This window comes from Cyphomyrmex costatus, unplaced genomic scaffold, assembly GCF_001594065.2.
Source record: "Cyphomyrmex costatus isolate MS0001 unplaced genomic scaffold, Ccosl1.0 scaffold122, whole genome shotgun sequence".
NCBI lineage: Eukaryota > Metazoa > Arthropoda > Insecta > Hymenoptera > Formicidae > Cyphomyrmex > Cyphomyrmex costatus.
The window spans coordinates 119,601-145,974 of NW_017275196.1; the positions used below are offsets into that span (position 1 = coordinate 119,601).

The following is a 26,374-nucleotide window of genomic DNA, read 5'->3' on the forward strand; positions in this document are numbered from 1 at the left end:
CTCTCTCTCTCTCTCTCTCTCTCTCTCTCTCTCTCTCTCTCTCTCTCTCTTTCTCGCTTCCTTTTCTCTCTATACATAAGTGCACAATTATTTACATAATCAATATAATGACAAATTCTACGGTGCCTCTTGAGCGCATTTTAAAACTTGAATTCATCTGGAAATAATCCAGGATTATTTGGCACATCTTTTTTGCGTCCTTTCACATGCGGTCTGATACTTGGCACGATATTGAACCGTCATGCATTGATTGGCTCTTAGAAGATCGATTTTAAATAGCTAAAAATTGAAATAACGATTTTTTTTTCCACCGTAGACACATCTCTCTAAGTCGCGCGTCCATTTTTACGACTGTTTCACATTGAATTTAATATCTATCGTGTTCATTCTGGATCGACTAACATTACACAGTTGATCTAATCACGACACAGTAGCCCACAATCTCTATACGAACAACACATCTTTTTCAAGTTTACCGGAGCTCTTAAGCCTATTCTACATTGTATTTTTTGTTTTCCGTTTCTTGCTTTTTGCTATATATTTTTTACTTCTAGTGTTTTTGCTTTCCTTTTTCGTCTTCTGTCGCTCGAGATAAAAATTAACGAATTTCAGAAGAAACATTTAGCAAGAACTACAACTGTCGATAAAACGATCACAAAGAGGAAAAAATCAAGAAACAAAAAACAAAAAGCACGTTGTAGAATAGGTTTTACAAGCTTGTATACCGAACCACAGTCGAGCCTAAGTCTATTGCGTTTAACGAATCTACGGGTTCGAAACACGAGTTTCTGCTCTCTAAACAAACACGAAATGTCTAGGGCGAACGGTAAAACGTTAGCGAGTTTCGCCTTCTTCGACATCGCAGACGTTTCCTCTTGCGTTCGAAGAAACGTGCGTCGTTATGCTTGTGGGAACGTCGTTTTGGAATTTTTTTTCTTCCTTTATAACAAGAGCTTCCGCTTGGTTAGAATAACAGGACTGCCAAAAATTTCTAACCGAAATTTCATGTGAAAAAACGTGCAACTCTCTATGATCGTATGCGAAAGTTCTATATATATATATATATGTGTGTGTGTGTGTGTGTGTGTGTGTGTGTGTGTGTGTGTATGATTGATTCGCGATAAACGTAAAAAGAAGTAATTAGATTACGTGGAGTGTTGATAATATAATCACATTAATATATTCGGACGTGCTATACGTTGAATGAGAATCGTTTAAAAAATCTGGATCGAAGCTCCGGTTTTACTTATCAAAATTTATCAAAATGTATGTACGTGGACCATAGAAAATTACACGATATTTTCACGAGTCCCCCGAGTTAGAAATTTTTCACTGTTAGGAGACATATCAAGTCAGGTACACTTCCTCACGTAGAACGGGCTAATATGTAGAAAGAGCAAAACGCTCGGCAGATGTGCTTTAGCGCACCGAGATGATAATTTTTGTATACTCGCGTATCTAATATGTATAATAATGTTAACCGCTTACGGAATGGGTCAGTCATGAGAATTTAACCGTAAATACCTCTGAAACTTCGACGTACGAACGTACTATTTCAGTCGGGATTATCTCGAGGTACCAAAAGTAGACTAAATTGCAGCAACCCTGTTTGAAATTTAAGCAGAACTTAAATTTAAGTTTTTCGGTCGATTATCGTCCGCAATTTGATTACGTATTCGCTTAAATTCGAAACATTATTGATGCAACTGAGCCTCGACAACTGTCTTCTCTCATCACAATGGTATATAAACACCATATTTTCTTTTTTTCTTCTATAACAAATGCAAGAATCTACGTCGAGGAGTAGTTCGTCACAGAGATTGTGAAAATTGTTTGCAAAACATTCATTCTTTTTTCTATTTCTCTTCTTCCTTTTCTCCCTTTGAAGATTACTTCCGAGGATTCTCCGTGATTTTCATGGCACCAAAATACAACACACGCGGAAGACTCTGTCAGGCGAGTAGTACTTGCAATACATAATAACCGGGGAAGATTTAAGATTTGCGTAAGAAACATAAAACTATGTAACAGGCACCTGTAGAAGAATCAGTTCTCCGAATTTCTATTAGACTTGCTTGAAGTCTTACTTGGAAAATTGCGCAAAAGCACTCGTCTTGCAAACAGATACCGCAATACTGGCCTTCGATCGCCATCCTCATCGTTGAAATACGTACAGAAACGCTCCTCTAAAGCGCGGCGACTAAGACCGCTTAAGATGATGGTTGATTAACCCAAGACGCAGGCACCCACTGAGGTTCTCTCTCGAGTGAATTAATCTCCGAGAGAAGCTGGTTATACGCTCGATCTGTATCGTTATTGACGATAAGCATATCAAACAGGTGGCCATACTTATCCTCCATCTCACGGGCCTTCTCGATTATGTCTTTTAATTCTTCCTCTTTGAAGCTTTCGTTGTTGTTGATCCTCTTCTGCCTAAGCTTCTCGAGGCTCGGAGGCGCGATAAACACAACATACGGCTTCAGATTCGAATTTCGCAGGATCTTGAGACTTTGGGGATGCAAGTTTAAGACACAGATTTTCCCGGAATTAACCACTGTCCTGATGGCCTCCACGGACGTACCGTAGTATGCTTTCTCGTACTCGCCGTGCTCGACGAACTTCCGACAAAGAATATCGGACTCGAACTGAGCACGAGAAATAAAATGATAATCCTGCCCATCGATTTCGGAATCTTTTTTTGGACGACTTGTATCTGCAAGTAGAAAAAACAGGATTATTTAGATTATTTTTATGTTTTATTTAGGTTGAGATATTTCTTTTAAAAAATTATATTAAAAGAACGATTTCGCTAAAATATTTAAAAATTTAGTTAATTACAGATCTAAAAATAATTTTGTTGGATCCATCAAAATATGCATGCTCGAACTGCTTGCTAGAATGTCAAAACTTTTTGCAGCATTGTTCATTCTTTTCAATTTCCTACATAATTATTTTGATAGTCCAAACAAAATTATTTTCAGATCTATCTAGCTAAATTTTTAGATACCTTAGAAAAATTGGTTTTTCCAAATTGGTAAATATTTCACAGTAGATTAATTATTTATTTAATTGTTCATAATAATCTTAGCTTCATTATACTAAAATATATTATCTTAGTCAATCATGTTAATTTCAAGTTTATCAGGTAAGCTTTATAACAGCAACTTAATTTGCTAGCGCTTTACTCTTTTTGTATGTACCTCATACTTATGTACATACGTCTTTGTTAGTATTATAATATTTCAAGAGTGCAATAAATCAAATTAAATTAAATTTAAAAAATGAAACTTACGTGGAATCGCTGCAGCAAAACGTTCGCTGTCTTGCATCAATCTTTGCCTGAGTTCGTGTCGTCCGATGTTGGGTGGTCCGATGAGTACAATTGGCCTCTTGTGATTTGCACGGGGATAGTATAAGCCGAGTTCCTCGTACGTCAGCACTTCCTCGCTGTCGTAATCTGCGAGAAAACTTTTGCGTCTAAAAATAGTCTTTAACAATTTGTAATTGACATTGAGTCAGCCAATTTAGGCTTTACATACCGTCTATGGCAGTTGTCGCGTAAAGTGGATATCCATCATCATTAAAGTTCGCGCCGAACTTATTTCGTTTCTTTTTCTTTGGATTTTTTCTCGCGCATAATAACGTGCTGGATTTCTTCGAACCTCGCATCGTCGATTTGTCGCCGGCTATCGTCTGCTTCATGGATTCTCTCCTGCAAAGGTAAAACGAGATATCGTTTTAAATAGGATGCGGTGTTCAAGTATTGGCGCGATTATAATCCTCGATTATAGTTACTCACTGATGTTGAAACGCTTTGCTAGGTATTAGACCAGCCAGTGTCTGGTCCTTCTCTTCACCCTCTCGATATGCCTGCCACCAGTTAGGATCCTCTTGGGAAATTACGTGGAGTATATCTCCCTTTTGGAAGCTCACGCCCAACTCTCTGCACGGTATGTACGGGTCTTCTTCGGGATCGTAATCGAAATGCGCTCGTATATGTATCTAGATGCAGACGGTAAAAGCTTTATGGTTACAAATGTCATGTTATACCTACGTTATGTCCGTGCAATAAAGCCGGAACAGCTGTTTCCTATTAGCGTCGATCTATAGATAATTCCGTACGTGTAACTTACAAGTATCAATGCCGTGTGCTTAAGATAAAAGAACACATGACATATGCAGCAATATGCTTATAGATATATGACATTCGCTTTTGTACATACATACGTTCACATACGTGGGCTCAGTTAACGTAGGTGCACTGAACAAACTTTAATTAAGCGAATGACCAAGTGACTTAAATAATATTGATTTTCTTAAACTACAAATATCGAAATCGCGTAAAAAGACGTTCAAATGTAAAACGATCAATGTCATTTGCGTATCTTGGAAGTTGAAGGACAAACGTTTTCCCTATCTGACATTTGCCCTTTCACCTCCAACGCCACCCCACCGGTAATATTGGTTGTTCTAGTTTCAAGATCCACGGATACGGTAGTCCATATTTCTAATACGAGAATGTGCTAAATATATCAGGATATGTTCTGTATGTGTCGTACTTCTTTCTGTGTCGCTTCTTCTCTCCTTAAATTATTTCTATGGCTCGTTGGAGCCGGAAGTACCAAGAACGTGAGACCACCCTGCATACCAGCGAGAATATCGCAAACCTCGTTGACAGTCTTGCCGCGCATTTCTACTCCGTTTACCTCGAGAACCTCGTCGCCTTCGTGTAGAAGTCCTGACTTGTCTGCCGCACCACCGCGAACGACACGTCCTTGCAAAACAGAATTATTATTAGTGTTACAAGCAATATTCTCAGAATTTAACGATAAGATTATACGATAAGAGAGTATGCAATAAATCGCCAGTATAATTTTAGCAGAGATAGAGGAAATGATAGTTGCATGTAAATATGATTACCTATAATTACCGCATCCCCTTCGTTTCTGACGGTAGCACCCAGAGGTTCGTTAGTTTTCTCAATTCGGATAATTTTAATGTTGTCGACTACACGGGAATCTTTCCAACTAGACGTTGGACTGGGCGGGCCACTGGGTGGAGAGGACGGGCTTTGCTTCCTTTGTAAACCTTCCACGTATGAGACGATAGAGTCGTGTGCCAGAAGCAGAGCCTCCATGTCGTAACTCGTTAGAATACTCGTTAACTCTTCCACATCGGCTATTGTTTCTGCTCCACCGACACCTGTTGCAGTCGACGATTGCCATTTTTCAAGGATATCCACGCACTGAAATATCACGCCAAAGCATTAAAATTATGACATAAATTGGAGAACAAGTTAATAATAACAACATATTTGAGAACATAAGAAGATATGATCACATTAGATATGTTGTACAAATGATTAAAAATACGTAACATGGGATACGGTTTCCGAGTTATACATTTTACGTTTAAAATGCATTGAGAAAAGGTCTCTATTTAATTAAATGTTGCATAGAAAGTACAAAAAAAACATCATTATTATTATTAAAATATTTGAGGAAACAATTTAATAAGCTTCTGCACATTATTCTAATTAAATTACGTACATATAATGTTGTAGTACACCATTTAGCTTTACGAGTGTGAGAAGAATTTTTAATTAGTAAACAAAAATGTATTGAATGGCGTTTTAAATAACGTGAATAATGTTATATAGATTTCCTCTCTCTTTTATTATATTATATTATAAATTATCAATTTTACATACATCTCGCGCTAAACTCGATGCGTCATCGGCATGATGTTTGAAAATCTTGCTCGCCCTTAACCGACTTTTTAAAGTATGACGAGTCGCTAGAGCAGACGCAAATCGATTCTGTACTAAAAGTGTCCGGACTGCCTCGAGCTCGGCTTCGACACCTGGACCCGAAATACCGAGAGCACCTGAAATATTCCGCAGTTGGAGCTGCAGCCTCTCCAGCGTAGCAACGACCTCGCCGTACGCTGAAATATGAAAGGTATACTTGTTAGAAACTTCCTTGCGGAATCCTGTGTCGCCGCACCCGCTATTTATTTACGCTACACAAGCGGGCTATAAGGGAAGAGCGAGGAACTATATTTAGTAGCATTCAATTTTCAGCAACTTTCAGAATTCTTTAAATACCGCTTTCGCGTTTGTTCATAAAATTAAATGCAAGCCATTTAATGCAAATGGGATAGAAGAGGTTTAAAATTCTCTTGAAACAAGGTAGGGGAGAGTTGCCGAATACGTATCCCTTAATCTATTTTTTTATTATATTTTTCATTTAGAATTGATTTGTACGCAAACGAAGATTAGAAATTGTACCTTGATATTTCAAGTACCTATTATTACTTATTACACGTTTTACCTTCTATCAATAATAAGTTAATTAGCTGGAAGTTTTTTTGCAACATGCTGCAAAAAGTACGATTAGGCAACTGACACGCATTCAGTACTTCTCTCCTACGTACAAAACAATACAAAATTGAAAAAGCTTAAATATTAACGTAATAAAGGGTACAATATGTATTAAATTTAATTTTTTTAATTGAATTTATTTTTCTCTTTTTATGTTTTTCTTTTTTGGTATTTTCTTTTTAGAGAAATCCGCGAGAATTTGAAAAAGAAAAATTACTTACTGAGAGGCCTGGGCGGCTCCTCTACTTCTTGGACTGCATTAGGAGTAGCGTGTGTAATTCGACTGATGCCGGTGGTCACCTCGTCCTGTGCGTAAGCAAAATTTTCCTGGCCACTGAGACTCGTCGCGTGGCTTTCCAAAGCTTGGAGCTTTTTCGAGCCACGGAGAGAATGGCTGAGCATTTCCAGTCTCTCCTCCTCATCTTTCCGTTTTCGTAACTGTTCCTGTAAGTGCAATATCACCTATCTATTTGCTATCTATTTGCCTTTACAAAATATAAAAATGTTTATGAAAATTGAAATCTCGTAATGAAATAGAACCCTTTACATGTATATTTTACATACTATTTTTAAAAGATTAAATACATTTTTATCTTAAATATATTTTAGATGCAATCGTGAATATAATAAATAATAGAAATCTTTAAGAATACAAAAAAAAGTTTAGAGAAAATTTTACCAAAATTTATCACGTTTTTGTTTCTGTAATTTATGTAATGTTTAGGTATCTATAGTCTACAATATACGTTAGAAGAAATAATATTTTAATTCAAAATTGGTTAGATTATCTTAAAGAAATCTTATCTTATTAAGAGGTATTACAATAATTATGCTGATTATGTAAGAGACTGTGAAATAATTGCTGTGCGCATCAGCTGTATGTAACAAGTGTCGCAAATACATACGATTGGCTGAAAAATTTATAAGCCACTTAATGCGGTTGCAACTTGCGAAAAATAAGAAGTTCTTGAATGATAAATTTAAGACCCAATTGATTTTCTTTGCGAATGCATACCTGTTCATCAATTATTTCGAGATAGCTTTATATTCAGAAACATAGAGCTTTTAGTTTCCAGTCAATTAAATCTGGCACAATACACATCGATACAATTCTCTCTCATATATTCTAGACTGTATATCTACAAATAATATTTGTAATTATTTTTAATCTACAAAAGTATTTTTAACAAAATCTGTTTTGATAAGAAACATCTTATTATTTCGCATAAATCTCGTATTCAATAATTTTATAATAGTGAATCGTTCTTATAGTGTTTTCTAAAATTTATATAATCGCATTATATGAATGCATGAATGAATTAAATAAATTAAATAAAATAGAATGTAAAATATTTGACCAAGAAATTTTCTAAATATTATAAAAAATAATGGTTTCCAAGTCTTAAAGAATTTGTAACTGAATATTCATACTTAAAAAAATTCTATATTTTTATTATATAAATTTATTTTCGATGTATGTGCATCGCTATATTTAACAAAGTTTAATTTACAATAATTTTTTATTTTCTTAATGACTCAGTAATATCTACTTGTGATCAAATAATATGAATTTGTCATGCTAGCGGCGATACTATTCGTGATTCGTGATCTACGCCCACCGGTGTCAGTTGATAAAGTCGTCATTAGTCAGCCGTTGCGTTTTACCGTCGTGAAATTGCGATGCGTATGGCATGTCCGATAAAAAATGTTTATCTGCAATGCCGCAGTAGCTGGCAGCAAAACATACGACTCTTAATTTTCATTTATATAACAAGCACCACGTTTTGCTGCACGATGCTACGTATGAGGATAAACATATCTCAGTGAAGCCCTATTTACCTCGATAGTGGACATAAGGTTTCCTGTGCTCGAGCTCTTGCCCTCCTGCACAATGTACTTAGAAAACACCAACAGCTAACATAGAGTATGTTAGAAATGTCATGTGTATGTGTAAACTTAAAAACAAATGACAACAAAATGGGTTCCGGGAAAAAACCGTGTTTTCAGTCTTTTATGTAAGTCTGGACGATCTCTGAGCGACGCGATGTACCTACAATGTTCCGACATATGATTCCATCTTGATAAGAATTAATTTATGGAATTTTGTAAATAGAATAATGAATAAAATTGAATTGAGGGAGGAAATTGCGATGTTTCATAGATTCACATTTGCTAAGGATTTTTAAATAGCATAGCTGATAGTAATAGGAATATCAAAATGTAAATTGAAAAGAAATGTTAGATATGTTGGCTATTCGGTCGATACATTGCAACTAATGACTTTCATAAAAACGGGAAAGTAAAGAAAAATGTGTTGAATTTAGGACACCTGCTGCGGCGACATATTAGAGCAGCGAACCGAATTGGAAGTCTGAAATGGGCTCTCCGTCTGCTTGAGGCAGATCAAGAAACTGAGGTTAGAAAAGCTGTATAAAAAAAAGAAGAAGGGACCAAGAGAGCTGAATGCAGCAGGCCTGCGCGAGTCACCCTACGTCTACACCTATCGAAAACTTCGTAACGCTACACTTCAGGCATGTAATCTTAGACTATATTGCAGGGGTTCTTTACATTCCAGACCGCACTTGACTTAAGGCAGGTAAGAGTGTGGCGTGAGGATTCCATAAGATAAACAGACTCACGCGGCCCCGGCGACGCGCCAGTCACGTAAGGGGTTCTGGCATTTCTCACACTTACAGATACTGAGATTGTATGAATTTCAAGCGCGCCGCACTCGATTCACGAGCATATCCAGATCTCATCTACGATTTTCCACGAAGAGTTTCCTCCCGATTTTCAACGGTTCGATGAAACGAAGTTCAACAGGAGTGACAAATTATTCGAGCGGGACCGTCAAATGGATCTTGACGCGTCGCGTATTTTAATTTCAAAAAGAAGTTTCCTCTGCCTCTCCTATCTTCCGCCGAGTTGCATTTATTAACAAACGAGCCAGTGGTGTTTCAGTGCCACGTGTGTTTCACGAGCGCATATGGAGAATAAACGGAATGAAGAATTTTCCACGTTGATCGACGTTCGTTTAATAATTGTCAAACGCTTGTTAACGATACGTACTGTTAATGCGTCTGATTAATTTCCGCTGGTGCAAGGTCGCGTTGCGACTCATTTATCAATCGAACCTGGGCTCGGGGAATTCGGAAACTGTGTGGCGCGGCTATACGTCGCGCGAGGCACGAATGGTGCCTCGATAATAACCATTGTCATCGCAATTTCCTGCGTCACGTGAGTAGCGAGCTGTAGTACGTCCTCTTAAATAACGATCTGTCATTTGCCGCCTTCGTATCGTTACGCAACGCGATCTACTGCTTAAACCACAGTTGTTGCGCTATTCTCACGGTTAAAAGCTCGCCCCGCAAAAAAAAATCCTGCTTTTCCCGGACCGACACGCGCCCGTTAACGACTTAATCTGGTTACAGGGTAAAAATCGTAAATTCCGGCGAAAGGAAGAAGTGCAGTTTTATCGTCGTGACGAAACACCGACGGAAGCCTCGTGCCCAGTTTACGAGCTAGACCGGCGATATTACGCGGTCAACCCTTCTTCAATATGTAAATCGTGTCTCGCGCATAAAGATTCCTTTTTACGAGAATGTTTATTATGCATTAAGCAAAACCAACGCGTTTCGTGGCGATTATCACGGTTGGACATAATTTACGTACAGCGAAATCGATTACATCGAATTCGTTCTTTTTGAGCAGACGTGGCTTCAATATCAATAATAAAATAAACGTTTCGTAAAACACTGATAGATGTAATATGATAGATACAGATTGCAACATTGCGCATTCCCTGCTCTTAGCTTCTGTGAAAAAGAATTATCAGCATCTTTCTTCAACTCTATCAGCATTTCTCTTCGACTTGATATACTTTAGAAAAAGAGAGCGATATGCTTCGAACTACCTCATTCTCTTTCTGCTCAGTCAAAAAGAATTGAGCGCATAAAATCTTTCTTCGACTCTATTACCATTTTTCTTCGACTCTGTACTTTAGAAAGAAAGAAAGATTATGCTTCAAGCTACGTCATTCTTCCTGAACTAATATCCTGACAATTTTATGTAAGAATGTGCAGTCTATCATTGTGTATGGTGGTAGCACTTACCGAATTTAGGCAATTTGCCTACTGACTCGAGCTTGTTTCTCTTAACAAATGTGCTTTTGTATGTTAACAATAACAATTTGGAATACGTGTTAGGTACACACATCTAGCTTTTCTTTTTTTTTCTTACGTCGATACTTACATTCCGTCACGTCCTCCAAAATTCAACACGGGATTGGTGTAGAGAGCCTGTCCGCGCTTCTCGAATGCTTATCATGCGTGCTTACGTGACTCGATACAACGCGAGTGCGAGAGAGTGCCGACATCATATATCTTACCTGATATTTCCTGATAGAGTGAAGCTGCTGTTGCGTCGGCTCGGCGTTGGCGTTATCGCTCGTCTCAACATTATTGTTCTGCGTGGAGAGGCGCAGATTATCTTTCGGCGGTCTAGCAGGTGCCCTCTTCTGATCGCGCGGTGGAATGGCAGGCTTGACCCCATTGAGACCGGCCTAAAAATCCATTCCGAAACAGCTCGTATTAATGGTCCCACGTGCCTGACACCGCGCAAACTACTTTGCCTTTCCCAACTCTTATCGTTTCACATTCCTTTCTTTTTTACCATTATTTTCAGACACAAACTATTCGTACACTTCAGTCGAAGATGCTTTGTAAAACCGCGTATTTGCATGCGGCACGCGGAAGGACGAGAGGGAAGAGAAAAAGAGCAGGTTGACGTAAGCTAGAGAAGCGAGAGAAAGAAGAAGATAAGGCGAGATATACACTAAAAGAAAGCATGTCAAAAGCGAGATTACGCCAAAAAATGCAGAAGTAAAATGCCGTCTCTTGAATGACTCGGTGATTCATTCAATATTATCGTATCAATATAATTATATCGAAGACGATAACGTATTTTTATTTTTATTGCAGTTAATGTTAAATCAATTGTTTTTATTAAAGACGATAAGATTTATTATTTGGAATCTCTATAATTATTTATTTCCTTCGTTCGCTATTTTGAAATATGTTAATTAAGATAATGCACGTAATTTACACTTACATGAGCATTTTACTTCACTATTTTTATTGCGCAGCTTGTGGGGCTACTTTACCATGCTGTTGATCTTATGTTAAATATTCCACAATCCTCTCTACGCATGCTTTTCTTTGCGTGTTTAACTGAACGGCGACCTTCGCACATTTTATCATGTGCAATAATGGTCTTATCAAGATAAAGAATATTACACAAATTTAAAGATATTACATAAACTTGTTCTCTAAAGGATATTCCACAAATTTGTGTCTTTATTGAACCATCTAATAAAACCTATAGTATAATCAAATAGAGTAACACTTTTATCGGTCATTTATAATCAACAGATCTTACGTCTAATCTCGATCTATATTATACGTATCACGTATTATCACGGTTTATGAAAGAGAGTTTAATTCATATTGCGTTTCCCAGACAGCAGCCGGTCTGGAAGTATTGAAAAGTTGTGAACGCGATTGTAACAGTTTCCACGATCATAACACGTGCAAAGAGAAATTACTGTTCTACAGTCTCTCCGAGAGTATCTCTTTTATAGATAAATCACGATCTTTAACATCGAGAAATAGGACTTGAATGACGATGAATTTAATCAAGTAATTCAAGAGACAATCAACCACGAAGTTACTTTGCAAGACGTACAAATTTCCAAAGTGCAAGGACGCCGTTCGAATTACTCGATGAGCGAAAGTTTCTAAACTCGAGCGAAGTCCATTGTGGTTTACCTGCTGTTCAAGAGCGTCGACGTGCGACTTGAGCGAATGGTTCTTCACAGTGTGCATCGATGATTTTGGTAGGTTCTGCTTCATACGTTCGTCAAAAAATCCGTCACGTAGGACGATCGGGTGATCAATTTTATCGCACCCAATGGTGGACGACGACATAATTTTGGGTATTGAAACAAAGTCGGGGAGCGAAAAAGCTCTCCTTATGATCGACTGCCGATCGGCCGTTAAATTCGAAAGGTCGGACATGCTTCTCCAACTAACGTGAAATTTCACGCCATTGTTAGGAAGCATGAATGGAACGAACAATTTGGAATATTCGTACTTCAAAAATAGCCTTGTATTTCTTTGATTTTGTGTAATCGGCGAATCATTGAGACAGTCACGACGTCGCTCCGTTTCTTGTGGCTGACAATCATTAGAACAACGCGTGTCGTCGAATAATCGACTGATAATGCGTCGCTCCGCAGAGAAGAGCTCACATAGGGAATTCCGAGAATTCTGATTCGTTTCTTGGATGGACGATTGGACGTGAATGTTATCTCTGACTTTAAAAAACGAGATATTTTCCTCCGGCAACAAGCTAATCTCGTTCGGACAATCGGAGAAGTTAGTCATTTCGGTTTCCTTCTCGAAGCTAAAGAGTTCTTCTTGAGAAGAGCACGGTTTGTTTTTAAAAGTAGGAAAAACACTTAAGCGTATCGAATCGTTAGTTAGGTAAGGGGAAGAGGTCTTTTTATTATTATCAACTTCTCCGAGAAAGCGATTTCGCCAATTTTTGGAAGGCTCTTCTGGAAAAACGGAGGATAACGACGAACGTTCGCCGTTCTCGCGGGAGAATTTTCCTCGTAAGAAAACGTCGTGATAATCATCCTCGAAATAGGAGTTCTCGATTTGTCGATTTTGGAAAAAATTCTTATCTTGTTCGTTAAGAGAGTTACGCATTTGCGAGAGCTCGTTGGAATTTTCAGTGTTTATGACGAACGATCGCAGAACAGGATCATTAGGCTGAGTCTGCATTAGGGAGTTAAGGTATTGCGTGCTGTAAGCGCCAAGCGAATCACCGTGCTGGTGATGCAGGATAGACTGTAAGCTGTCGCATATTAAGCTCTTGACTTTGGACCTTACCTTCTTCAAGCTGTGCTTATGGTCTACCGAGCGCGCGACCACGGTCTCTTTAGCGCTACTGTCGGCACTAGACAGCGTCGTGAAGCTATTATCGTTCAGGGAGAGGCGAGGGGAGGCTACGAGCGTGGTTGTCGTCATGGTCATCGTCGTTGTCGCAGCGCACGAACTCGCCTCGTTAATGACACTCGCGCGATCGCGCTTTGGCTCGAGGGTGTTGTGCTTGCTGTTGCCGGGGGTCTTATTCGGCGGTGGGTATATCGGGTGGCACTTGGTGACCGGCACGAAATCCGGTGGACAATCGACGGCTACCTCGCGGTAAGGCCTTCTGCCCACCACGAGGAAGCTGCGGTCCGCGTTATGCTCGAGATCGCCAGAGGCCTCGCTCCTCAGTGTGGAATAGCCGCTGGAGATCTGCTGATGTCGCTTCTTTTTTGTCCGCTGCCGGGACGAGGACGAAGAGGAGAGATCGCTTAATTCGATGCCGAGAAGATCGTCGGTCGAACCAGCTCGAATCAATTCCTCGATATCGAGACTGCGAGTTTTAGTCTTCAATTTAGTTCGCTCGTCATTTGGACGACGTTTCGTCGGGCTCTTGCCGGACTTGCTTGATGGCTCGGTTTGGGAAGATTCCATCTGCTGATCCTTGACACGAACAGGCGAGACTTTATCTTGGTCTTGCGGAGTTCTTGGGATTGGAGATTGTTCATCAATCAGTCTGGTTAAGTCTGACATCTCGTCGGATCGCAGTAGCCCCTGAAGATCCTGCAAGTCCGTTAATCCATAAGCCGGATTGTCGAAGGAAGTCGCGTCTCGGGTTCGGCCAAATAGTGGGGCCACCTTGATATCGGGTATCACCGATCTACAAGGAGAACCGAGGTCTATCCTTCGGACGTCATAAGTCGGGGAGTCCTTATGACTTTTGCTATGCCTGAGCATTAGACTGGTATCAAGGGGTGCGGTACTGTCCGATCTACCCGATGAGCTTCTCGGGCTCGCGGAATCGTCACTACATGTTTTCAGCATGGTGGGATAATCCTCCTTAGCAAAAGGGTAGTCGTCTTCAATATCAACACTGGACTCCTTCTGTCCACCTGCGTCCTCGTCAACGTTCGCGTACACTTGGAAAACTTTAAAGGTATTTTTCAAATCTGGCGAGCCGGTGGCGATCGGGCTATCGTGATATTTGTCGAATCCCAGGTTCTTCCTGGTGGCTTTCACTTTCTCCTCCTCGTCCTCGATATTCAGTTCGATCTTCAGCATGGAGGGCTGAAGACCGTTGTGGATGTTAATTGTTCTGGCTGCCAGATCGGTGACGTCGTGCGTGCGATCGTTCGATACGAGTCTAGCGCGTCCGTCCGCGATGGTGCGCGTCTTTAGGGTCTCGTTTTTAAGGTTTAGGGAGAGGTCGAGGTCGCTAGCGCTACGGGGACGATGCTGTAGCCCGTTCCTATAATCGGAAGAGCAGTTTTTTACCTTGTTGGGATAGGCCTTCTGTAGAAGGGTGTCGGGCACATCAACAGGTAGCTCCCGATGATGGCCCAGGGCGCCAGGGGCCCACATCTCATCGGGCCCCAGTCCCTCCTGCGGCTTCTTCGCGTCGCGCGAGCCTGTTGTTCGCACGAGTTGTTGTTCGCGCGAGTTGTTGTTCTCTTGCAACTGCGATTGCTGCTGCTGTTGCTGAGAGTGTATGTCCGTCACGCCACTACCGCTACGCCTTCGGGACCTAAAATAAGAGAGCAGATCCTGTATTAATATTAGTGTTAACAAATTATTAACTTATACTGTTTTTCAATTCCTAAATAATTTTTAAATTTCTCAATATTTTGTATGTACTAATACATTGAAATCTACGAAAGTGTATCTTCAGCTGAATAATTAGCTTAGTAAAAGACAACTTCAATATTATATCATGTGAATATAAATTATTTATATATTTTATAAAAGATAAGATAAATAAATGTCTTTGAAGATTTATATATATTTTAATTATAATATATATTTATGTAAGTATAATTATTATAAATATTACATAAATGTTATTAAAATGTGTCAGATAATTGAATTGATTTGATAGGCAACTATCTATCTGACTTGATTACAACTTTTAATAGGCAGAATCTTAATGTGTAATCTTTAATGAGGCTAACGTTCGTCAGAATAGTACACAGTCGAATAACTGTAACTCTTTTTTTATCAGATGAAGGAAACTAAGTGAAAGATAACTAGTTGTTGGTATATTCTTTATACGCAACCTAGATGAGGTAAACTGCTAGCTGTTATAAACATAAAATAGTATGTCCGAATATTATTATGCATTAACGGATAATTAGATATCTTTAAGGTGTAAACTAACTCAATGTTAACATGAAATATCTTTGACAATGTATCATTAAGGAAGATCGTATTTATAATAAAAATAATACACGAGAATCAATAAAGTAGCTCTGTGATCGGTTAGACCCTTTACTATAAATAATAGTAATAACGAGAAGTAATGTGTATAATAATAAAGTATTCCTTAAAATAATAGTAATACTTTATTCCTCCTTGTGTGTGTATATGTGTGCTGAAAATAGATGAGAAAAATATCTGGTTGAAAATATGATAAATCAGTGATCAGAAAAATTTTCCAGTTATCTCAACTAAAATTCTAATAGATTTAATTCTAATTCTCATCCATTTTCAACCAGAATTCCAATTAATCCAGCCAGACATTTTTCTCAATGCAATATACGAGTACATAGAACTTCAATTATATAGTTAAGGTCAATATTGTTTTTTTTAAATCACTGAGACGAACTTAGAAAAAATTATAAAAATTGTTAAAAAATATGCAATTTATTTCTCGCTGAGAGAGAAAGTGCCATTTATCTCATTGTCAGTACGATGTCCCTTCCTCCTCTATCTCTTTTTTCTTTCTTTCTTTGGAATATTCCTTCCTTCCATATTTTTAGATTTTGTAGAACGTGACAGTGCTCATGTGGAAATAAATTCAGCCGCTATATATCATACTCTCGATACTATCGTCTCGATAGTACACGTTACATGATCTCAAACGAATGTAGAATCTCCTGGTAGTTCGATCGTGCGAAAAGTCTTTGGGACATGTACACGGCAACAGACTGGGAAGAAACTTTCGATACGATAAATCCTAAATATATGTATTACGGCTCGTAAGTCACCATTTTATCATGTTAAAGAAAGAGTTTGCGGTAGTTATTTTTCGTTATAAAGTTGTTCTGATTAAAGTAGCTTCAGAGAGTAACATAAAGATCCTCAATAAATCGTGAAGTGTTAGATCGTAATTTCTCTAATATTAATTAACAATTAAATTTTTATGCAAATTAAAAAATGTACTGCAATAAACATATAACTCTGAGAGTTATATGTACGGAATTTAAAACGCCGCGCCGTCGTATTTAAATGCAAATTTCAAATAATATTACCCACAAAGTGCCGAGTTACATTTTGCAAGATTGAATAATAAATATATGAAGCCCATTTCAATTTTACCAAATTGTTTGCTTTATATTATCAATCGATTAAATAAAAATTTTTTATTCATTAAATGCTTGTGTGTATGTGTTGTGTGTGTGCGTCAGCTGTATGATATTTAAATACCCAGAAATCAAAAAATACCCTTCTTCATTTATTGACAATTTTTATTTATGTAAATGTAAACTAAATAAAATGTCGATGCTTATTTTTCCAATAAATAGATAAATTAAATATATACAAGCGTGCAGATCTAAAAATTATCTGGAATAGAAAAACAACTATATCTAATTATTACCTTTTAAATAAATATTCGTATTTGTTATAATTTTAAACGTATTATTTTACACCAAAATTTGATGTCGGATGTTAAACTATTGCGAAAAGGAATGGTGACTTATCGAAAGCTCTTTACGTCAAATTCAAATTTATTAAAAAATCTGCACGTTTTTTTAAACTTGATTGCGTTATTAAACGTCCAATGCAATAATTTGCACTTACGCGTGCGTGCGTTTCTGTTTTGTACTACAGTGCAAGACGTCGGAAATTAGATTTATACGACAAAGACCGTCCATGTACAAAGGACCAATAGGCCTTTTCGCGAATCTGATTACATTGTCGAGCGTACAGCATTCAACACAAGAACGCCATTACACTCGTTTGGTTCTTACGCAAATACGCGTGGAAGGTTCATAGAGTGAACGATAAAGAAGGAGACAATGGAAATCGTGAACAAAGGCGATAGGAAATACGGTACCACTATTCAATATTATACTTGAATAATAAATGAGAAGCCCTGCGTTTTCGGTGGCATCTTATGCAATGCGTTTAATGAGATCTTTAGAATTCTTGTGCTCTATAGATTAAAAGTGCAACCGCGCTGCGTTTACCGTATTTATACAAATATTTCTCCCTATTTTGTAGCTTTATGTTTAAATGAAAAACGTTGCCGGCAATTAGTTTGTAATTTCAAAACATGGTTTTCATTAAATAACGATAAAGTAATTGTAGAGTTCGCATTTATATAAAATATAATATTTCATGTTTTAATATATTTATTTTTTAATACAATATATTTCACGTCTATTTAAAAATTGGTATTAAAAAATATTTTTAATATCAATATTTGTATTTTTCTCTAAAAAGCCACTTCACAACATGTATCACAGTTTATAGAAGAAATTTTTATCTCCATCATCCTAAATTTTAAAGAAACTGTATCTCTTCTTTTCCGCAACTCTTCCGCCTTTTCCGTTTCATAACGCAATTACGAGCGCGAATTAAATAAGATGGAGAGCAAGACCTAATTTCTGTGACGCCCGAACGAATTTCCTCAGGAAATGCCACAATTTTTCCTCCTCGTAAGAAAATACCGCGGATTGTACTTTCCAATAGTTAGTCGCGATTGTTAGCGTGTAAACGTGGCTTGCGCCGCGTGCATCTGTTCCACGTGGAGTCCGTAATGGAAAACGTGAGCAGGTCAGCGTGATCACCGTCTGTGAAACTGCATCTAAGCTGATCGACCTGTCGAGGCTTTCCGGAGGAATAGCCTCTTTTAAAGGGCAGACCCCGGTATGAGAATGCGTTTCCAAGAAAAACGAACACAGCGCGAGGTCAGGCCAATTTTGAGCTGAGGCTGCAAGAAAACTTTCCGAAAGTTGTCAGAGTGTCCTTTAATTCAAGCTGAGTGCATTCTTCGGCTCGAGGGATCGATAATCGTACCAGGAACATGGATTTTTTGCTTTGTTCACCAATAATAACAATCGGCACGAAGATCGCTCAGGTGCAGAGTTTCCGCGTGCACGAAGTGCGTCCCGTGCTACGCACGACGCGAATCGAACGAAGCGATCAAAAGCGATGAAAATATGTTGTACTGCATTTATAGTAATTTGAGATGATCGGCTATAAGGTAAATTGATGATAACGATAATAATCTAACTTGCAGCGCGGGCTTTCATCCGTGAATTAACTAAAAGCTAAATTGACTCATAAAAGATATATAGCAGCATTATACCGATAATATCTATATGATGCAATCGAAAATAATAATATAGTCCGTAATTAAATCTTTACAAAATGTGATGTACTTTTTCGCCGTCCGTTCGAACTTTCTAAATGAAAGAATTCTCACTAAAGAGATGCAATTAAAAAGTTTTTTCACATTATTTCCAAGTTATCGAATTAAATTTAGAATCTCTATCTGACTGTCTGTACAATATTACGTAAGAAGATGTTTTTTACGGTAGGATTTCTTTCGGTCGAAAGAGAATTTTCCTCGTCCTTCATTTTTCATGTAAAATAATGCAGAAATTGAATCCGAGAATTTGTCGTTTCTCACGAAGCGAGTCTCATCGCTCTTACGACAATGCTATGCTAACTTACAGTAATCGCGGCCGAAAAATTTGCGACGTGTAAGATATACGAGTGAAAGTATCGCGTGTCCTAACAAAACGGATACTCGCGAAAGGAATGCAAGCCTAATCACACTTGTGACAATAGTATGGAAGTCCTTATACGAATCGTGACTGCTGCGAAAGGTTACTCTTGCTTTTTCAATTAATTTCACCATTCATTTTTATCGTGCCATCGTTTTCCCACCGATGTACATCGCTCTACTTTTCAGCGTCGTGTCTTTAGCAACGTCATTACACGGCAAGATCAATTCAAGTTCACGCGAGTGTATAAAATGGTTACGAGTCGTCTAATAATGGCATATATATGGGAGAATATAGTGTCATCGATTATGATTCGCCGAGATTGGAATGAATAGCATTCTGCTCACGCGTGCTGCTACGGATGCCAATCGATGTTAGGAATTCGTCACTTTTACCGCACTGACTCGACGTGAAACGCGACGGAGTCGATAATTAAACGTCGACCTTAAGGTCACGAAAAGCCAGAAATATTGATTTCCACGCCCAATAGAGATCCAATTTATTTTTGTAACGACGCTTATCGACAATTACGGCCGCTCGTCTGGCAGCGTCGCCATCGTTTACCGCGGAAATCAACCTGCTAAATTACAGCGCGTGTAACTACCCATGTTTAACGAAAAGAGATCGAGGCGTGTTCAAGGCCCGAACAATTATTCGCGTAATCGCGTGCGAAATCCGCAGTCGATTATGTAATGCGAGTTAACATCGGGATGAATACGTTGCGACGCTTTGCGTGACTTAAATTCCTACAAAGAGTATTTTGCGCATAAAAGTCTTGTATGAGATACGAAACGACGAAAGAGTTTTGACGCAGGAAAAACACCAGCGTGTGTCTCTTGATTCTCTTTGAAAGGTGAATTTTATTTGGATACGTACAAAGAAGAAAAGGATAAAGTAATTTGTTCACTTTAGCTTTGTGTTCGTGATATTTGTAGACGTAGAAAAATAAATATAATGGAAAAAATGTAAATTGAAAAGGTGCAAATCTCTCGTTATATAAATTTCTCTATGAGAAGAATAAAGCTCGTTTCACGCATGCACTATTCGATATTACGGTCTGCAGTTAACAGCTAGATTAAAGCTAATAAAGCTTTGAGCTATCGCGCGCAAAGTAAATTAAATTGGATTTTTATTCAAACTTATAAGCTCATTGTTAGTTAAATCTAATATATATATATATATATATATATTCTTATTACAATTGTTCTACTAAAGAATTCTATGAAAGCTGAAAAACGATCTGTTCTTCATTATCAGAAATGTGTTAATCGAAATAATCTTCTACTTACACGACTATTTCATTTAAATTGCAAAATATGTCTTGTGTATAACGAGAATGAGAAAGGTAATTCCCCGTAAACAGCCGCAGTGAAGATAACCGCCGCGTTACTTTATACAGACCACTCGTTGTAATGTACAATTCAGTATATCCGTCCCTGGCTTAACGATACCTGTGGAGGCGGGCAGGTAAGCAGGGCTGCAGTCAGGAACGGAAACACGTGATCTCCCCTTGTTTCGAATTCCACGTGAGAATTCGCGTTTGATGTTCTCAGAGTCGAGCACAGATATTCCCTAGCGTGATTCCACAGAACCTCGCCATGAATATTCCATTTAACCCCCATGTCTACGTACATTTATCCTAAATTTCCATTCAGAGGCACTGCATTTTATGCGCATTCGAAATTTCATTTTTTTAAACACTTTACGTGTCCTTACCATTTGTATTTATTCTCTTGAACAAAGGAAAACTTAATCATGTAAAGATGAGAAGAAAGAGATTGTGTTATACACATGACGCGATGAAATCTTAAGCTTTAGAATCGGATGCATCGTCAACTGTTTCTGAGAAAAAAATCGAGATAATTAATCATCAGTCGTACAGCATTACATTACTTGTAGATACGGATGCATGTATAGTTGTCATGAATATACGGTTTCAAAACGCAATTTATAGATAACTGCCTGTTTTCAAATTGCAAGCAGAGCCGAAAATAAAATGCAGGACTTTTTGAAGGGATTTAAATGCGGCTTTGTATCCGCGTGCGCAAATTACTGCCACCCGATAGACAATCGCATACACTGGTACTCATGTCCTCTAACTACACGATAATAACGCACAGTTATTACCGAGATCTTCCGAATGAACTAAGCAATAATTGACACTTGATAACAAATAGGTTACTATTAAATTATCAAGTAACTTATATATCCCACAGGGACTTAATACATTATACCTACATCGTGTTAGAGCTCCGTTCCCTGTGGAATACCTTATGCACGAAACCCAGATCTACGCCTCTCTATATCCCTTCTCCTTCCCTTCGAACAGGCATCTTTAATTAAACGCTGCAAACGCAATTAGCTTATTTTTCTACGCTCCGCGCTACGCAGCGTAATTCGCCTCTGTCTTGACGAAAATGTTTAAGTCATCTTGAAATTAAGCACGCAGGTGTGACGGCAGCTTGCTATTAACGCGTACTTTTACGTATATACATTTCTTCGTAGATAATTAAATGCTACACGCTGTAATTGCGATATACGAGGCATATCCTGGCAACTTACAACACGTAAAAATAACGATTGCGATATCAAGCGGAAGTGATCTTCGTGAAATCGTAACAGTGTCGGATAATGTCGCTTATATATACGACTGTGTACGCGTCGCGCGACAAAATGCTCGTACCATGTCGTGATTATTCCTGCGAATAATACGACTTGTGCGCTAATTGTGACGCTAACTGTATCAGTGTAGGTATATAAAGCTACAACATTCCAGACACACATGTACGCGAAAACTGTTTTCAGTATGTACAAACATACAGTATGCACAAACTGGTTCGTATAATAATGGAACGACAACTCGCGGAGAAGATTTATGGGGGATCAGGCGATAGTTTGACAGTACACGAACCGGAAAGTATTGATGAGTTTTTGTTGGAATTTATTACCTGCCGATATTTCATGCACGGTGCATCCGGAAGTGTACCGGTGTCGAAATTGTGTCGTCGTACACCTAAATTATACATCAACACTGAAACGTGTGCGGCACATGTTTTAGAAAATGTGTGTATCCGCAAGATGCTTCGTACAAGTGTACTGTATAGAAATTCAAGATTATGGTTCACGAACTGAAAAAAGTCTCGGGTTTTCTCTCATTAAAGACGTTGTGTTTTTTTTTTCCAAGCATTCAGATGAACACACATACTGCGTTTTGAAGCAAAATTGATTTCAGTGGAGACAATAATATGAGAACTGTCATTAGTTGTAAATTAGGAAAATTCATTTTTACAATATCTCCCAGAATAATTCTTTGCCATTTGAAAGTTCGATATTTTTAACTTCCAATTATTATTATTCTTCTGTCGTAAATCATCATCAATATATTTATGTTAGATGCATACAATAGCCGCAAAAGAATAGTCTCAAACTATTCATATTATTTATACCACGAAACATAAAAGTGAAAAGTATTTTCTTGAAATTCTGGTGAGAGAGTCATGGGATAAAAGGCCTCAGAAAATAAAATTCCTTTTCCAATTGTCATCTTCCATGTCACGAACGTGACTTCAGCTTTTTAGTGACACGTTGCGATGTAGAAAACAAGAAAAGAAGGGGAAAAAAGAAAGAAAAAAAAAACGAGGAATTTGAAGAATAGTTTTTACGTTGGCGCTTTTTCTCTCAACCGCGGCGAGAATGACGAATTCTCGTGTGAAAAGTCGCAGGTGTAAAATGCCATTCTGTTCGTGTGTTGTGTCCCGCCCGACTTCGATCTCTATTAAATCGCTCGCGGCGAGATTCTCAATCGCGCGAGGAATGCACGGCGCGAATTACTGCGAGGACGTGCAAGGAGCGCGGTGTCGCATCCGCTGAAATGGAACCTACCAGGGTAGCGTTTTGAGGATTCTCATGGCGTGGACCTCTCAACGGCTCGTCCTTCGCTCATGGACGTTCGCGCGACTCGCGATGAAGCTGCATACGGGCGAAGAATCTTAATGCCCTCTCCTCGTCGAAACCTTCCGGTTTCCCAATTCTTCGACCGTTCTTTTCTTACGATCCCCGTAACTCAACACTAAACACTCTTCATTCCTTCCTGACGGTATACTTTTCCAGTTGATGTTTATCTGCGATTTGATGACTCTTTCCAATCCTCTTTTTTTTTTTTTTTTCGTACGATGTACTTTATCCTCTAATATTTTCTAATATTAGTTTAACTTTAGTATCTTTTTCATTCAGTTTCCTCTCGATCTCTTAGAGGTTTCTTTTATTCAATCTTAATTCGCCTCTGGAATTCTGTGAATGTTCTAGTCTTGATCCGACCTTCGTGAAACGTTTCTACATTCCGTACACGATCTTCTACTTCCTCTTACCTGTCGCTTCATATCTCACCGATCACAATGTCATTAAATATTTACGCCTTTATCTCTTTGTGAAGAGCGAGTTCTTCGTGTGTTTTTGTGTTTTCTTTTCTCTCTACTAACTTTCATGCATCTTTTCCTTTCCTTGATGCTTAAACATTCCGACAATGAAGCGTCCTCGTACTTGTTCCCACGTCGATCCTATACGCCTACGTGAGTCTGCCGATTCGAATACCTGGACCCTTAAAATTTTCCAGACCTTTGATTTTTTGTAAAATTTTTACTGATTCAGATTTCTCGTTTTTTTTTTCATTCGTTCGTCAGAGAGACATTTCAATTATAACTATTTACAAAATGTATACGTCACTCGTCCCCCCCATACATATCACGTTACAAATATACTGAAACTTTTCTCGGAGTTCCCTCCCCGCACGCCGTCTTTCCCTTACGACAGTCCTCTTCGTGGATCACTTTACACCTCGCACAGCTCGACCTTATCTCGCCCCTCACTGGCTCTATACGCGTCAGTGTACGTACATCCGTGTGCCGCGCGCACGGTGGCACATTCCACCTGTACACGCGCGCACTGAGGAACACAGGAAGAAAGAAGAGCGAAAGAGTGAAAGAGAATACACACGTACACCAACACAGCACTCTGGTTGTATGCTCGGTGCCCGCGCTCGTATACGGTCACGCGACGGACGCACGGCGTGGATACGTACGGGCGACGACGCCGCAACGGAGCCGCGACCGGCAGAACTCAACGGAGGAGGTGTATGCACCTTCCGAAGGCTGTACGCGACGAGGGAGGAGTTGGTGGCGGCGACGACGATACGGCGGCGGCGCGCACTATATCGCATGGAGAACGCTCGTACCGGTTTTGGCCCACACCGCGGACAGATATTCCGGACTCCGTTAACCGCTTCAATTACGCCCGCGATTCACGCCCCGCGCTTAACGTGCACCCCCTTCTTCAACCCCCGACGTGATAATCGATTTGATAACCGAGCAACCGAGTTACCGATCGACGACAACAGCCGATCCGTGGCCCCCGTAAAATCCGTCCTGCTCACACACACACACACGCGCGCGCGACGATTCACTCTGGAATCCGCTCCGGAGACGAGTCGTCGTCAGCCGCGCGTTTTCCTCGACCTTCAACGTCGCCGCCGCGAAACCGTGACTCCGCACTCCCTCCCGCGCGTTCACGAGATTGGGAACCGGGGGGGGGGCCCCGTGGAGAGACGTGTTCACGGGTTCTTGGCGGGAGGAAAGGAGGATGTGTCGTGGCAGAATAAACGGAATATATGGAGAATGCACGAGGAGGACGGACGTCCCTCCGGCTTTGGACTGACGTGAGTTTGTTGGCTTCGCTTTACCCCGAGAGAGAGCCAAGCCAGCCGGTGCCCCCTTCTCGTGTTCCTTCTTCGTCTGTCCTTCTCTTTTTCCCTCTCTCTCTTCTACCTGTTTCAGTCTCCTCTTCTCTTTTATCCCTCCTATTTCTCTCTGTCTTTCTCTATCTTCCTCTCTCGTGTTCCCTTGTATACATATATCACTCGTCTCTCTCCTTCTCCAATGTACCCCCTTCTCCTCCACCGACCATCTCCCCAACGCTTACCTTCCAGCTGCGCGTTCCTGCCTTACCTCGCTCCCACTCTCTATCCACTTTTCTTCTCCCTCCTCTCCAACTGTTCACCAGTTCAACTACGAATGTCTCTTTCTGTCTTGCACAGCATTTGAATCTTCCCTCTCGCTTCCGTCAACCTCTACCCCTCCCCCCCCTCTCCTCCCTTCCGTAATCTGCCATCCTTCTTTCGCAGCGTGCTCCGTTCTTTTCCCATTTTCGGCTCTTGTCATCCTCTTACTCCGTTGCTCTCATCATCGCTTTTATCCCTTCTTCTTCATCGACTCGGCCTGCATTCCTGTCTCTGGATCTCTGCCCGTCTTAGTAAAGCGTCATCCTCGGCTGTCTTTCCTCCGGACGAATTTGGACCTCTCCTCTCTCAGTCTCTCTTCAGCTCTTTCTTTCTCACTTCTCTCTCTCTCTCTCTCTCTCTCTCTCTCTCTCTCTCTCTCTCTCTCTCTCTTTCTCTCTCTCCGTCTGCTGTGTACTCACTCAATCTGAGATCTCAAGACCACTCTTTACCGCCATGGCGATCACATGGTCCCAGCATTGAAGTCTCTCGCTCTTTCCTCCTCCCCCATCTCCGCCACCGCTACCACTTTGCGCGACTCACGCGCGGAATAAAAGTGTGCGTGAACACGCGCGCACGCATTTTCACGCACATACCACACGGTGACGTGTACACATAGCACGGCTTGCCGTGATCGTTTCGCATTCTCGTGTGGTATTTCGATTCTCAGCTGATCCGACGATCGTTTTCATCGTTCTCACGATTATCAATCTGACCTTGCTTCCTGAACATTCTACGCCCGAGGCGTCTCCCGCGCGAGAAAAAGGTGTCGCAAATGGCAGGCGAGATCGGAGTAAGGCGAGCTCGATGATTTTCAACGACGTCAATCTTCGAACACGCAAAAACACGTTTTTTTTTTTTAAATATAACAGTCTGATTAAAAGTCGATCCTGTCGCGCGATCGAGTAATTCTCGAAAATTCGAGTCCCCTTAGGAACGATTCGTCAAAGATACTTTGTTGTTGCAAAACACATTCAATTGTCATAATTGTAACAAGTTTTACTCAGATATATACTGAGCTCTCTGAATAAAATTCTACGTTCTCACTTTTGACACGTAA

The 26,374-nt window shown here is 39.7% G+C and overlaps 1 protein-coding gene across 2 annotated transcripts in view; it reads right to left on the minus strand.

Annotated features, from left to right (window-relative positions):
• Positions 1–41: 41 nt before the first annotated feature.
• LOC108780369 (uncharacterized) overlaps positions 42–26,374 on the minus strand; it is a 70,532-nt gene continuing 44,199 nt past the window's right edge. Inside the window, exons 1-11 of one of the 2 annotated variants that reach the window (XM_018548051.1) lie at positions 23,148–25,092; positions 13,336–15,058; positions 10,770–10,943; positions 6,604–6,826; positions 5,711–5,946; positions 4,921–5,245; positions 4,560–4,774; positions 3,800–4,002; positions 3,540–3,712; positions 3,293–3,457; positions 42–2,713 (exon numbers count right to left, since the gene is read on the minus strand). In XM_018548051.1, the coding sequence (XP_018403553.1) occupies positions 2,211–2,713; positions 3,293–3,457; positions 3,540–3,712; positions 3,800–4,002; positions 4,560–4,774; positions 4,921–5,245; positions 5,711–5,946; positions 6,604–6,826; positions 10,770–10,943; positions 13,336–15,058; positions 23,148–23,173 (3,966 nt within the window). In that variant the 5' untranslated portion in view covers positions 23,174–25,092 and the 3' untranslated portion in view covers positions 42–2,210. Of the gene's footprint in view, positions 2,714–3,292; positions 3,458–3,539; positions 3,713–3,799; positions 4,003–4,559; positions 4,775–4,920; positions 5,246–5,710; positions 5,947–6,603; positions 6,827–10,769; positions 10,944–13,335; positions 15,059–23,147; positions 25,093–26,374 lie in introns of those variants that run through there. The other variant, XM_018548060.1, reaches the window with a different exon arrangement.